Genomic DNA, 15207 nt, shown 5'->3' with positions numbered 1-15207 from the left:
GCTCAGTGACATGATGCATTGTCAACTTGTAAAATGATTTCATTATCCCCAAACATATTTTCAATTGGAGGGATGAGATAGCTGTCTAAAATTTCAATGTGAACTTGTGCATTTATTGAAGATTGAACCGCAGCCATCGCCCCAGTGCCTTTGCCTGACATGCAGCCCCATATCATCAAGGACTGAGGGAATTTTGATGTTTTCTTCAGGCAGTCATCTTTGTAAATCTCACTGGAACGGCACCAAACAAAAGTTCCAGCATCATCACCTTGTCCAATGCAAATTCTTGACTCATCACTGAAAATAACCTTCATCCAGTCATTCACAGACCATGATTGCCTCCCCTTAGCCCATCGCAGTCTTGTTCTTTTCTGTTTAAGTGTCAATGATGGTTTCCTTTTAGCTTTCCTGTATGAAATTCCCCTTTCCTTTAGGCGATTTTGCACAGTTCTGTCACATACCTTGACTCCAGCTTCCTCCCATTTCTTTTTCATTTGTCTTGTTGCACATCTTCTGTTTTCAAGACATATGGCCTTTAGTTGTTTGTCATGACGTTTGGATGTCTAACAGTATGCTTAACAACCTTGCCATGCTGTTTGTACTTGGGCCAGATTTTTGATACAGCTGACTGTGAACATCCCACATCTTTGGCAACCATACATGTAGCGTTACCTGTAGCGTCAAGAAGTTTGATAATCCTCTCCTTTGTCTCAAGAGACATCTCTCTTGTTGGAACCATGATTCTTGTGAATCCACTTCGTCCAGCAGCCCTCCAAGGTGTGATAACTGCACTGTTCTTAACTGCTTACTAACGAGCAGATCTAATCTGAGGCAGGGGCCCAATTAATGAAAGGAAATTGACTGGGTATGTCTGTATTTTCTTCTCAGAATGGAGTGATTCCATATTTTTACCCTGCACTTGCTGTATAAAAGTAACATTTACTGACCACCACAATGTTTTTTATTCATTTCTTTTAGTGTTTCTAAATGCCAAGGAGTTGCACTTTTGAACTAATTCATTATTTTTTTCAAGCTTTTTTTTTTTACCTGAGTTTGTTCTACATAATAAAATGTCTGAGTGAGTGCTCGTCCGAGACTGGTGATTCCATACTTTTGCTAGGGGTTGTAGATCTGCCTTTCTTTCACTTGATAAAAATCCTGTTAGTTTATCTCAGCATGTGTGCTTGTGATCCTGATTATTTGCCATTTCCTAATGAGACAACTTGGTACAGTCAGCAGGAATAAAAAGGCAAACAATTGCCTCGGAGATAACTGAGATGTGATCATTTTGGAATTGAAAATGTAAGATGTTCTGCTTGTGTTTCTGCACTGATCTTATCCCTGCAGAGAAGAGAGGAATGAACAAATACTGGACAATAGACACGAGCAGGAGAACATGGAGGAAGAGCTCAAGAAGCTCCAGCAGGAGGTTTGAAGAAAACAAGACAAACACTGAATTGACAGTAACACACAACCGTCTCCTCTCTGGAGATTAAATGGATTAAAAACATACACACTCTAATGCAAAGCAGATCTAAATAAGTCTTCATCTAATTTGCTGTCATCCCTTATTCTTTATCATCAGAATTTGAAGTTGCTTGTAGACGCCCGTGCAGCCCGTGCCTACCGGGATGAGCTGGATGCTCTGAGAGAACGAGCAATCAAAGCTGACAAGCTGGAGAGCGAGGTGGCACGCTACAGGGAGCAAATGCACAAGATGGAGTTTTACAAGGCCAAAGTGGAGGTTAACACAGATATAAATGATTGTTTTCTCATATATACAGTACATATTCCTGCATAATCATGCAAGGATTCTTCTGTGCAATCAGAAGGTTAACCACATGTCCTTTTCTCAAGGCATCTGTGATCTTTCATGTCTACTTAACATTTATATGAAATCTCATTGGCTGTGAATGGATATTACAAAGGTGGTTTCTGATTAAGATATTTTAAATGTTTGGAAATATAATTTTTTTGTATAAAATGGTGATAATCTTGCAAATCATTACTTATATACAGTTCATGGGAAAGGGGGAAAAACAAGTATTTTGGTTATTCTGCTTGAATTTTTGTTTGATTTCATATCAGCATTGGATATTTCAAGCTATGGTCAATGTTTTCCTGGGGATGGGGTGTACTTCAGGAGCTCAAAGAGGATAACAGAGTACTTCAGGAAACCAAAGAGGTGCTTGAGGATCAGTTGGCAGGCTGGAGGGCACGCTCAGATCAAATCCACCAGCTGGAAAAGCACAGCCTCTTGCTGAAGGCCCGGATCCACGACATGGAACAAGTAATAGTTGCATTCATTTCATGTTTTACACATCACAAAACAGAGTAGTAGAAGTATTCATTGGAATAGCTTGTCCTCAACAAGTTGATCAAAATCAAAAAAATATTCAAGACGGAGCCTCTGCTCTCACATTAGCTATGGTTCCTACAAATGAATGTCTTCACAAATCTTGCCTACTACTAAACACAACTAAAACTGTTTGTATGATGTTCACAAAGCAACCTTTAGACATCAAACATTCAGGTGTATTTTTGGGAGGACAGGAACTACAAATTTTCTGTGAATTTAAGTACCTTGGCGTGACACTTGATACAGTGTATCACAAAAGTGAGTACACCCCTCGCAATTCTGCAGATATTTAAGTATATCTTTTCATGGGACAACACCGACAGAATGACACTTTGACACGATGAAAAGTAGTCTGTGTGCAGCTTATATAATAGAGTTCATTTATTTCCCCCTCAAAATAACTCAAAATATAGCCATTAATATCTAAACCCCTGGTATACAAGAAAGCCCTGAGGGCGGGCTTTCTTGTGTACTGTCTTCAGAAGAGGGTTCCTCCTGGGGCGACAGCCATGCACACCAATTTGATGTAGAGTGCGGCGTATGGTCTGAGCACTAATAGGCTGACCCCCACCTCTTTAATCTCTTCAGCAATGCTGACAGCACTCCTGTCACGAGTCACATGACATTTTGAAGGGAAAATGACACGCAGTACTCATTTTGGACATTTAGGGATGTACGTTTTTTTCATAGGGGTGTACTCACTTTTGTTGCCAGTGGTTTAGATATTAATGGCTATATTTTGAGTTATTTTGAGGGGGAAATAAATTTATTATATAAGCTGCACACAGACTACTTTTCATTGTGTCAAAGTGTCATTTTGTCAGTGTTGTCCCATGAAAAGATATACTTAAATATCTGCAGAAATGTGAGGGGTGTACTCACTTTTGTGATACACTGTATCACACTGTCTTTTAAGAGCCATATTAAAAGAATATGTAATACGGTGAAATTCAACCTGAACAATTTTAAACAAATAGGAGCTCTTGTAAGACTTGGAGCTGCTAGAATGTTTCTGCATTCAATGATTTGATCACACATTGAATATTGCATGACATGATGGCAACTCCAGGTGTAAATGCATGCAATACCATAGTATGACTCTATTAAAAAATAGTTAAAGTTCTATGTCATCCCATGTTTGTAGCATTATATATATATATATATGTACTGTACTGTACATATGTACTGTATATATATGGCGGAAAACACTTAGGTGACTTTAAATTCCGCTATGAGACCCCGAATTTGGCCAGATTTCAAAATTGTTCTATATACATGTGTCATACATCAATGGAAAGCTTAAAATCCTTATTTTCCAGGGGAAGAAAATTTTTGAACAGGAGGGCATTTAAAAAAAAAAAATAAATGGGCATTTAAAAAAAAAAAAAAAAACCTAAACCTGAACTTGAGATGAGCGTATGAGAGAGGCACCATGATTTTAACGAGATATTATTGCATACTTACCTTGTCTCGATCCAAAAACTCTGTGTAGCATGTTTCACCGAATGTCAACAGTGCCAAGTGCCACAGCCAGACATTTTGGGGATTTTATGGGTGAAACACAGTAGTGTAACAAGGGTCGCAATGCAGAAATCACAGACATCAAGGAGTGGTCGAAATGTTCTTTTTCAAATATTTACCCTTTTAAACATTTTTTTTTTTTTCAATTTTTCTTTGCTTGGATCGAATCATCTAAAATATCAACGAAATGCGACAGTAACAAAAAAAATACAATCAAGCGATAGTTATGAGGTAGATATTCGTGACCTATTTACAGACACTAATTTTTTCATTGTAACGTAATTTGTTTAAAAGTTTAAAATATGCAAGTGAATAATTTTAAAAGTTTTTTTTTTTCTTAACTAAATATTACACTTCAAATATTGATTCTGAGCTAAAAATGATAGACATTTTGAATAATAAATATAATTACTTACCTTCTTTTTATGGCTGGTTTGAAACAAAAGCGGTTGTGCGGTGTCTGTAAACGGGGGTCTCCAGGGTAAAACGGACAAATTAAAAATAGTTCGGGTGCTTAATGCACCATGAAACTGCTATGGCAGCATATAGACATATTGTTCTATCAAATACAACAGTTCTTCTGGTTTAAAATACAGTAGTTTATTTTAAAGAGGGGTAGAAACTGCTGTTTCAGCCTCGTTTGCCTGTGTTTTCCATCATATACAATTTATTTAGCCTTCAGACATTTTTTAAAATTTTAAATTGTTTTTCTAATGTACAAGGTATTACATGGACTCGCCCCAACTCCCATGTCAGACTTAAAAAAAATAAAGAAAGAAAAGAAAAAGAAAAAAAGAAAAAAAACACATTACAAACCCTCAAAATTCACTTCAAGCAGTAGTTTAAAGTAAACAAGTCCTGTAACCACGAAACTTTTAACTTTTTTAGTAATCTACTGTACTGTGTTGTGTTTTATTGTAACCTCTATTTCTTTCCTATATCTTGTAGTTCTTTCTGTTCCGTTACCTGCCTAGGGACAGCGGATTTAAATTAGCATTTTTGCTCTAATCCGGAATAGTTACGTCTTGTAGATGTGTCTCAATATATGTTCATTAATGTGCACCTTCTCTATCAAAATTAACAAAAAAATCAATGTGTATTTTCACTTTAGGGAAGGGATGCAGATCGTAAATGCATTGAGGAGCTACAGGATGAAAACCTGACTTTGTGTTTAGCTCAGAGGAGGACCATGGAGGAGTCTCAGCACCTGGGATGGGAGTTGGAACAACTATCTAAAACTGCTGACAACTCTCAGGGTAAAAGCTGGGATATTCAGATGAATATAACATATGAAAGGAAAACGGTACTCCAATAACGCAGAATTAAGCAGAACAAATGCTAACATTCTAAATCACCAAACAAATGTTTATTATTACATTTTCAGGTTCTTGCTGCCACTGTTTATCACCCTTTTGTGTTTGTCTGAAGGGCGGCAGACTCTAAGCGAGGAGGTGAGTGAGCAGATACGTAGTCGGCTATTGAAGTTGGAGAAGGAGAACCAAAGTCTCGTAAAGACTGTTGAGGAGCTCAGATCTGCCCATATTCAAAACAATGCACAGCCCTACAAAAAAAGCCAACACAGTGAGAAGGATCATGTCCAACAATTGGTTTGCTGCACTGACTGGAACTCATTGACAAATGAAAACATGTCATTTATTCACTCTTCACATGAAGAGAGCAATATTCCCAACCCAGGTCCAGTTAAACAGAAGATTTTCAATACAGATCCAGAAAACGAAGAACTTGAGGACAGCTACACCGGCTTTCAGCTCTCACCAAATAGAGTCCATTATTTTGAAGAAAAAGGACAGTTTGAGGATAAAAATAGCGGCAAACCCTTTAAAGATGTTGTGTCAGACCTGGAACTGAACCTGGACAACAATCTCGACGGTGTCCATTATTCTATTGGATCACAAAATCCCTCTCCTGGATCAAGAAACAGCAGCTCCAACCACGACAACGTCTTCATGGGCCTGCCAGCACGCTTCACTAATTCTAACAAGCACACAGAGCGTCTGGAGGCCAAATGCAGGGCTCTGGACTCCAGTAATCAACAACTGCAAAGTTCCTTAACCCATGCAGGTAGTTTTTGAGTGTGGGTTTGGGAGAGCATGTTTTAGTTAGAAGACACACTGAAGTCGACACATTTTTTTTTTTTTTTTTTTTCAAACTTCCTCCTTAGAGCGAAAAATCCATCGATTGGAAGCTGAAGTTCAAGAACTAGAGGTAGACAACCAGAGCCTCCAGGCCACTGTTGAAGAACTTCGAATTACTGCACGCCAGTTGGAACAAGTGGAAACAGAGAAGCAGAGTTTAGAACATGAAACGGCTGAATTGGAGAAAGCAAAAAGGCAACTGGAGAAAGAGAATCGCCGACTTCGCCAGCAGGTAAGTGCCAGGTTACCGGATTTTGAGTGTACTAAATTTGTCATTACTGAACAAATATTAAGTTGCTACATCTTCCAATTCAGGCTGAAATTCAAGACGCCAATTTAGATAGCAGTAATGTCTGCATGACAACCCTGGAAAGGGAGATGCGCTGCCTGGTGAAGGAGGTGGAGGAGTTAAGGGAAACCGCTGAGAGGGTCAAAGGGCTAGAGAGAGACAACAGAGAATTGGCCAAGCAAGCCGATATCAACATGAGAACCTTAGACACACTGAGAGAGGTAATGAGGAGACTAAAAAAAATAATCAGCTCAATTGATATTTTCATCAAATGAGCTCCGACACACAGTGCATTTCAAAAACATCTTTATAGTTTTAAAGTAAATCATACTGTAATATGATGAATGAGTACTATGATGGTTTTGGTACTCAATTTAGCTGGTTAAAATATACTAAGGAATACAGTGCCTTGCAAAAGTATTCGGCCCCCTTGAATCTTGCAACCTTTCGCCACATTTCAGGCTTCAAACATAAAGATATGAAATTTAATTTTTTTGTCAAGAATCAACAACAAGTGGGACACAATCGTGAAGTGGAACAACATTTATTGGATAATTTAAACTTTTTTAACAAATAAAAAACTGAAAAGTGGGGCGTGCAATATTATTCGGCCCCTTTACTTTCAGTGCAGCAAACTCACTCCAGAAGTTCAGTGAGGATCTCTGAATGATCCAATGTTGTCCTAAATGACCGATGATGATAAATAGAATCCACCGTTGTGTAATCAAGTCTCCGTATAAATGCACCTGCTCTGTGATAGTCTCAGGGTTCTGTTTAAAGTGCAGAGAGCATTATGAAAACCAAGGAACACACCAGGCAGGTCTGAGATACTGTTGTGGAGAAGTTTAAAGCCGGATTTGGATACAAAAAGATTTCCCAAGCTTTGAACATCTCAAGGAGCACTGTGCAAGCCATCATATTGAAATGGAAGGAGCATCAGACCACTGCAAATCTACCAAGACCCGGCCGTCCTTCCAAACTTTCTTCTCAAACAAGGAGAAAACTGATCAGAGATGCAGCCAAGAGGCCCATGATCACTCTGGATGAACTGCAGAGATCTACAGCTGAGGTGGGAGAGTCTGTCCATAGGACAACAATCAGTCGTACACTGCACAAATCTGGCCTTTATGGAAGAGTGGCAAGAAGAAAGCCATTTCTCAAAGATATCCATAAAAAGTCTCGTTTAAAGTTTGCCACAAGCCACCTGGGAGACACACCAAACATGTGGAAGAAGGTGCTCTGGTCAGATGAAACCAAAATTGAACTTTTTGGCCACAATGCAAAACGATATGTTTGGCGTAAAAGCAACACAGCTCATCACCCTGAACACACCATCCCCACTATCAAACATGGTGGTGCCAGCATCATGGTTTGGGCCGGCTTTTCTTCAGCAGGGACAGGGAAGATGGTTAAAATTGACGGGAAGATGGATGCAGCCAAATACAGGAACATTCTGGAAGAAAACCTGTTGGTATCTGCACAAGACCTGAGACTGGGACAGAGATTTATCTTCCAACAGGACAATGATACAAAACATAAAGCCAAATCTACAATGGAATGGTTCACAAATAAACGTATCCAGGTGTTAGAATGGCCAAGTCAAAGTCCAGACCTGAATCCAATCGAGATCTGTGGAAAGAGCTGAAGACTGCTGTTCACAAACATTCTCCATTCAACCTCACTGAGCTCGAGCTGTTTTGCAAGGAAGAATGGGCAAGAATGTCAGTCTCTCGATGTGCAAAACTGATAGAAACATACCCCAAGCGACTTGCAGCTGTAATTGAAGCAAAAGGTGGCGCTACAAAGTATTAACGCAAGGGGGCCGAATAATATTGCACGCCCCACTTTTCAGTTTTTTATTTGTTAAAAAAGTTTAAATTATCCAATAAATGTTGTTCCACTTCACGATTGTGTCCCACTTGTTGTTGATTCTTGACAAAAAAATTAAATTTCATATCTTTATGTTTGAAGCCTGAAATGTGGCGAAAGGTTGCAAGATTCAAGGGGGCCGAATACTTTTGCAAGGCACTGTATTACTATTTCTGTTGTAGTTATCAGACATTTACGGATAATCTTCTAAGGAACCAAATTATTTGACAACTTTCTGTTTCATTAACATCAACTCAAATTAAATGTTTGTTGAGTAAATAATTTTCTGACACTTAACATCATAATATCAAATTATTACTTTTGCAAATAAATTTGCTGCATTTTTCTTCATCTTGTAGAAATTGAGCAGCTGTAATATACTAAGAATATAAAACTGCCTCCTAGAAACATTCAAAAGTACAGGAAATGAGAAAAAAAATGTACATGAATACAGTATCTTTCAGATTATACTGGACTGTCTCAGAAAATTAGAATACACAATATTCTAATTTTTTGAGACAGTCCTGTGTATATATACAGGACTGTCTCAGGAAATTAGAATACACAATATTCTAATTTCCTGAGACAGTCAGGAAATTAGAATATTGTGTATTCTAATTTCCTGAGACAGTCCTGTATATATACACAGGACTGTCTCAAAAAATTAGAATATTGTGTATTCTAATTTTCTGAGACAGTCCAGTATTAGTGCACGGTATACTCCAAGGAAAAGATTGTTTTTTTTAATTTAAAAATCAACGGTCACATTCTTTGTTTTCTAACAAGAAAAATATGTTTTGTGATGGACAGTAACAAACTACAGTCATGAACGAAATTATTGGCACCCCTGGAATTTTTCCAGAAAATTCACAGTTTCTCCCAGACATTAACGCAGTTACAAATGTTTTCAGTATGAATCTGTTTATTTTTTGGATTTTCATTGCAAAAACATAAAAAAGCTGAAGAGAAAAAAAGCCAAAAATGTACACAATTTTACACAAAATGCAAAAATGGGCTGGACAAAATTGTTGGCACTCTCACCTCAATATTTGGTTGCGCATCATCTCAAACGAGAGATCTCAAAATTGCTGTTGCAAGAAGGCACACCATTAAATCTGAGCGACCTGGAACAGTTCGCAAAAGAAGAGTTGTCCAAAATTCTGAGAGGTGCACGAAACTTGTTGATGGTATAAAAAGTGATCGCTTTTTGTTATTTCTTCCAAATGATGTGCAACCAAATATTGAGGTGAGGGAGGCAACAATTTTGTCCAGCCTATTTTTTGAGTTTTGTCTAAAATTGTTTCAATTTTGACCTTTTCCTCAGCTGTTTTGTGTTTTCCAATGCACATCCAAGAAATAAACACATTCATACTAAAAACATTTGTAATTGCATTAATTTCTGTGAGAAATGCTGTATTATCTCAAAAAATTCTAGGGGTGCCAATAATTTCGTCCATGACTGTATAGTCAATACAGAAAGTGTACCTGTGTAACAGTTACTGTGCTACTATACACATATTTTTCAGCCACTAATCCTGGCTGACTGAATCTCTTTAGGAGCTTGTCAGTGAGAAATTGAAGACCCGACAGAGAGAAGATGAACTAGAATGTTTGTCCCATGAGAACGAGATTAGAATTCTCAGCCAAAAGAGTAAACAATCTCTGGAACCTGACAAAACTGAACACAGGTATGAATGTAACAGTTACCCCCTCCCCACCTCCCCTCACACACACTTATTTATCATATAACATTTTCTATCATACAGATTCAATATGCTAGAGTCAGAACTGGAGTTATCCATGAGGAAGTCTCTTCAAATTAAAGAAGACAAGATGGCTGTGCTAAAAACCCGTCTCCAAGAATTTTCCACGCTTAATCAACAGCTTCACCATGAGCTCAGAACTGTATGTTACGTCATGACATAACCTTACTGAAAATATCTTGTTTTGTAGTTTTGCCCAGTTCCAGCTGTTTGAACTCTGTCCCACCACGCAGGTAAAAGTGAACTATGAGGCCTTGCAACAAAGGCAGCTGGAGGAGGAAGTGAGCGCATCAAGTGCTTCCCCTCTGAGAGAAAATAGAAATGAAATGAGTGAATGGCTGCGTGAAAGCCACGAAGCTACCAAAGAGCTGCTGAATATTAAAGACCGACTGATTGAAGTAGAGAGGAATGTAAGTTGCGGTTCATTGTCAATCACTTTATAGCTCCAAAAAGGTATATTGGTGAAATGTGACTCACAACTGACAAATATGTTGATACAGACGTTAAATTACAGTAGAAGGTCTTTATCATCAACCATTTATACTTCACTTTCCTCTTTTTAGAATGCAACCCTGGAGACAGAGCGCCAGGCTCTGCAGGCCCATTTAAAGCAGATGGAGAGTCAGTCAGACAGTCACCAAACTCAAATCCTCGCCCTGCAAAGGCAAGCTGCTGCCCTTCAGGAGAACAACACCACCTTGCAGACACACAATGCAGACCTGCAGGTACAGGAAAGAACGAATAAAAACTAATCTGTCTGGATCAAAATGCAGTGAATTACTTGCTTTTCCAGGTGGAAAAATCCACCCTGAACTCCCAGAGTGCTTCCTTAATGGCACAGAATGCTCAGTTGCAGCAGCAGCAGGTGGGAACAGAAAGCGAGAGGGACAGTGCAATACGTGAACGGGAAGAACTGCGTGGTGCTCATGAACAGCTATTACGTGATCATGAGCGTCTGGCAGCTCTCCATGAGCGGCAAGCCACAGAGTATGAAGTCCTCATTGGGAAACAAAGCTGTTTGAAAAATGCCCATCGGACACTTGAGCTAGAGCACCGGACGCTGCTGGATAGGTAAGAGAAGGAAGGGTGTAAAGCCCCTCAGAAAATAAATAAATACATACATACATGCATAAATAAATAAATAAATAAATAAATGTTTAATATCAATAAATTATTTTTCCTTTACTAAAGTAAATATGGCTTGGAAGGATGTTTTCATTTTGAACCCATGCTAATAGATAGTTATCCCTCGCAACTTCACCCTTCAAACTTCGCGCCCTCAGTTCATCGCAGATTTTTTTTTCTTTCTTATTTTACAAACAAAATGCAGATGTCCTGTCCCAATTCGATCGCGGAGGTTCACTCTTGCTCCCTCCCTCTCCCTGCTCTTTGTTAATCAGGCAGTGTACGTGCACTGGAGTTGCTTATTAAAGTTAACGATGATTGACAGATGTTTGTGTTTGATCTTGCCAGGGACACAAATTCAAAAAGTGCCGCAGGCATCAATCATTGTTTAACTTGTTAAACAGTTGCTGTGGCAACTCATTGTGTGTAAGTGAGCAGCTTGAGCGGATTTGAGTGGACTCTCTCAATCAAGCATTTAATAAAGCTAAGCATTTTTTACTACTTTATTCTTGTTTTAAAAAATAATTCGGTGGGACAGTAACATGTTTAAAACTTATCATAATTATTACATTTGAAGTGCTTAAAAACCATCTATTAATATATATGTAACTTTTTTAAAAAGTGAAAAAAAAACATGTCTTATATGTATCTCTTTCCAATGCTAAATCGAAAAAAAATACATTGAACACACACACACACACACAAAACTGAAATGTTTTATTTGGGGGGGGGGGGGGCGCTACTTTGCGGTTTTTCACTTATCGCGCCGGATTCTGGTCCCCATTAACAGCGAAAAACGAGGGATCACTGTCTAAATTCTTATTCTTTTTTTTTTGCAGTGGATTAGTATAATTTCTTATTTGTCATATTTACTTTAGGTACAACAACCTGTTGCAGCAACGGACCAAATTAGAAGATCTGGAGAAAGGCCTGAAGGAAGAGCAAATGAGGATGAGTCTGGAGAAGGAACATCATCAGGCCGCAGCTGCTGAATGTTGTAGGCTCCGGGATGAGAAAGACTGGTGAGAAAATGGGACCGTAGGCACAAAAGCACATACGTCTGCATACACTCTTGGGTTGTGACTCTATAGTCTTAACTAGTGTTGTATCGGTCGCGAACGATTCGTTCTTTTTGAACGAATTGTTTGGGTGAACGAGACCGAACTAATCACCATCTGCACTGATTCGTTCTATGAAGTTGGTGGCGCTTGTTCGCTGCGTGGGAGGGCGTTGAGCAAGCGGCAGCGTCTTCTGACATCGCACACGACCAATCAGACGCCAGCCTCATTGCGTGCAGGGGAGGGAGCGGAAACAGAATCAAGGCGTCTGTCACTCATTTCCACGTGTGGCCAAATAAGCAGCAAGCGTGCAGGCAGGGGGGAAAGACTGAGTTTTGTCACTTCCCGTTCAGTGATTCGGTCCTCCGGTTCCTGACCTAGCTTGCTGCTAACTTGACTTTCCAGTAATGACTATGCGGTGAACGAGTCATAAAATGAAAGGAAATGACTTTGTCACATATTTGTTAACGTGGAGCCTATCAAATGCTGCTCAAACAGACAAAAACACCGCACAAATCTAGCGAGCATGGTTTAGTGTTCTACTTTTCTCAACAGACTCGGGACTGTACCTATGACGATATACTATCAAATTTACAGTAATTTAAAACACGCGTAGCTACGAGGCAAGCAAAAGCTGAGCTGCGGTCGCATGACGGCAGTGAAGCGGGCAGAAAACTGTCACTATATGGAGGCTTCATGGCAGCGATATTTACCTCATATGTGCAGAGAAAAAAAAAGAATATTTAGTATGATCACCATAATACTGATTTGCAATGAAACTGTATATACATGTCAATTTTTTCCGAGTGTTTTTTTTTTTTTTTTTTTTTTTCGTGTCAGAGGGTGTCGGTTGGTTTGACAAATTATGTCAATCCGTCCATCATGTGCTACTCAAGCGCCCAAAACAAAGCGCGCGGACACGGGAGATGTCGCAATATGTCTACATTTTTCTTAACAGACTAATGAGAGTAGAAAGGCGACATCATAAAGAGCAAACAATTATTTCTCGTCAGCATTTGACGATCTGAGATGCGGGGACGACAGGGGAGCTGACCGGATTATTTTATTTATTAATACCAGTGCAAAAATTCAATACGATCGTCTTAATAATAAAAAACAAAAATACAACTAGTCTTAACACAGTTATGCTATTTATTACTGTTTACTAAAATATTGTTTTTTGTTTTTTTTTACTCAGGCTGAATCAGACTTATCGTCAACTTTTGAATGATAATGAGGTGCTGTCAGCAGACCACAAGCAACTCAAGAGTCAACTAAATGAAACCAAGCTGGCACACGCCTGGCTGGAGGCTGATTTTTCCAAGCTCAAAAAAGAGTATCAGCAACTTGATATCACATCCACAAAACTCACCAACCAGTGCGAGGTGTGGACTCTTGATCTTTACATAACATGTTGTACCGTTTTACACAAACCTTTTTGAACAAATTGATTTGACAATTGGCATTTGGGTATAGTTGTTGAGCCAACTAAAGGGGAACCTAGAGGAGGAGAATCGCCATCTTCTCAGTCAAATTGACACACTGATGCTGCAAAACCGAACTCTGCTGGAACAGACAATGGAGAGCAAAGATCTGTTTCACATCGAAGAACGACAGTATATGTAAGCAGTATGACTCATTTAAATACTGTACTTTATCAAAACACAATATACAACAGGAAGACTGAAGAAAACATATTTGGAAAGCATAAATTTAACAGATGAATTTGCTAGAATCCATGTATTTGTATGTCATTTTCCAAAGACATCTTCAAAGACACCGTAATTTAAGTCATTGTCAAACATGTTTTTTCATTGAACTTAAACTCTGACGTTTATTAGATAATCAGTGATTTGTAGTGGACGTGACAGATGACGTTTAATGAAGTGCCCACTCTAAATTATTTTCTTAAATGGATTTGTGAAAGCAAATCAGCCAAGCAAATCTTTATTTAAGGGAAACGTTTAAAAGGAATAACTTTGTCAACTCTCTTATTGTTTACTCAGTGACAAACTTAATGATTTGAGAAGGCAGAAGGAGAAGCTAGAGGAGAAGATAATGGACCAGTATAAGTTCTATGAGCCCTCACCTCCTCGCAGGTAAATTGCTCGACATTTGGGGATTGATGTGATGCGCTAGATCTCTTTTGACCTCTATCGGATTGTAGAAATGTTTAAACTTAATATTAGGCAGTAGTAGTAGAGTTATGAAAAAACAGATAATAATCATTTCATTTATCATTCCAACAAAGAAAAAACAAAAAGGTAAACAATGGCTCGGTACCAACTTATGCATCCCCTGTCCACTCCCATTCCTTTTTTAATTGTTCACTCTCAACAGGCGAGGAAACTGGATCACTCTCAAACTAAAGAAATTGATCAAATCTAATAGTCGTGAACAAGGACTAGAACACCCTCTCACACCAACACACTCGGAGGCTCAACTCTCGTGCAATGACAGCAGCTCCTTTGTTGGTTCAGATGGCTCTGGCGGTTCTACCGCTGCATCAGCAGGTGATACCATATCACCGCAGTCAAACAACAGTGAGTATAAACTTGTTGAATTGCGCATGGGCTTTTTGTCATTCTTCCTTATGCACAGTCTTTACACTTTCCTCTGCATGCACCAAAATGTCTCTCATTCTGTCTTGTTTCTCTTCACTGAACCATCTCATTCACCTACAACCTATCTTTTACTATCTCTCATTTTAATCCATTGCATGTTAATCACCCATGTGAATGCTGTCTGTTAAAAGCCACACAAAGACTGTTTACCCGTATGAGGAACAGGCCAAAGAACAAGGACAGAAGGAAGTCTCTCATCCAACGTTCCTTATGTAAGACAGATTGTGTTCAAGTGTTTGATCCTATATTCATAATTATCTTTAATTTCACTGCTACATCAGGAATGAATACTACTCTATAACATCAGAATTTATCAGAAAGGCATGACAATATGGGTTTTCATAGGATTCAGACTGCATCAAATTGGCTACATTTGAAGGCAATAATATTTTACCTGCCAAAGCAAATTTGCTTTAGTCTCTGTTAGAGCCTATACATCCTTA

At 38.8% G+C, this 15207-nt stretch overlaps 1 protein-coding gene across 1 annotated transcript in view; it reads left to right on the top strand.

Moving 5' to 3' along the window:
• Positions 1 to 15207, top strand: part of LOC130920632 (girdin-like) — a 29523-nt gene that overhangs the window by 9942 nt on the left and 4374 nt on the right. The window contains exons 9-26 of the mRNA XM_057843982.1: positions 1348 to 1429; positions 1586 to 1744; positions 2144 to 2290; positions 4992 to 5136; positions 5309 to 5962; positions 6063 to 6268; positions 6352 to 6546; positions 9752 to 9882; positions 9961 to 10099; positions 10191 to 10367; positions 10521 to 10682; positions 10751 to 11028; positions 11961 to 12104; positions 13339 to 13525; positions 13617 to 13762; positions 14147 to 14239; positions 14481 to 14683; positions 14896 to 14976. Of these exons, the coding sequence (XP_057699965.1) occupies positions 1348 to 1429; positions 1586 to 1744; positions 2144 to 2290; positions 4992 to 5136; positions 5309 to 5962; positions 6063 to 6268; positions 6352 to 6546; positions 9752 to 9882; positions 9961 to 10099; positions 10191 to 10367; positions 10521 to 10682; positions 10751 to 11028; positions 11961 to 12104; positions 13339 to 13525; positions 13617 to 13762; positions 14147 to 14239; positions 14481 to 14683; positions 14896 to 14976 (3329 nt within the window). The remainder of the gene's footprint in view (positions 1 to 1347; positions 1430 to 1585; positions 1745 to 2143; positions 2291 to 4991; positions 5137 to 5308; positions 5963 to 6062; positions 6269 to 6351; positions 6547 to 9751; positions 9883 to 9960; positions 10100 to 10190; positions 10368 to 10520; positions 10683 to 10750; positions 11029 to 11960; positions 12105 to 13338; positions 13526 to 13616; positions 13763 to 14146; positions 14240 to 14480; positions 14684 to 14895; positions 14977 to 15207) is intronic.

This window comes from Corythoichthys intestinalis, chromosome 8 (assembly GCF_030265065.1).
Source record: "Corythoichthys intestinalis isolate RoL2023-P3 chromosome 8, ASM3026506v1, whole genome shotgun sequence".
NCBI classification, from domain to species: Eukaryota; Metazoa; Chordata; class Actinopteri; order Syngnathiformes; family Syngnathidae; genus Corythoichthys; species Corythoichthys intestinalis.
This window is presented reverse-complemented; position numbering and strand designations above follow the sequence as displayed.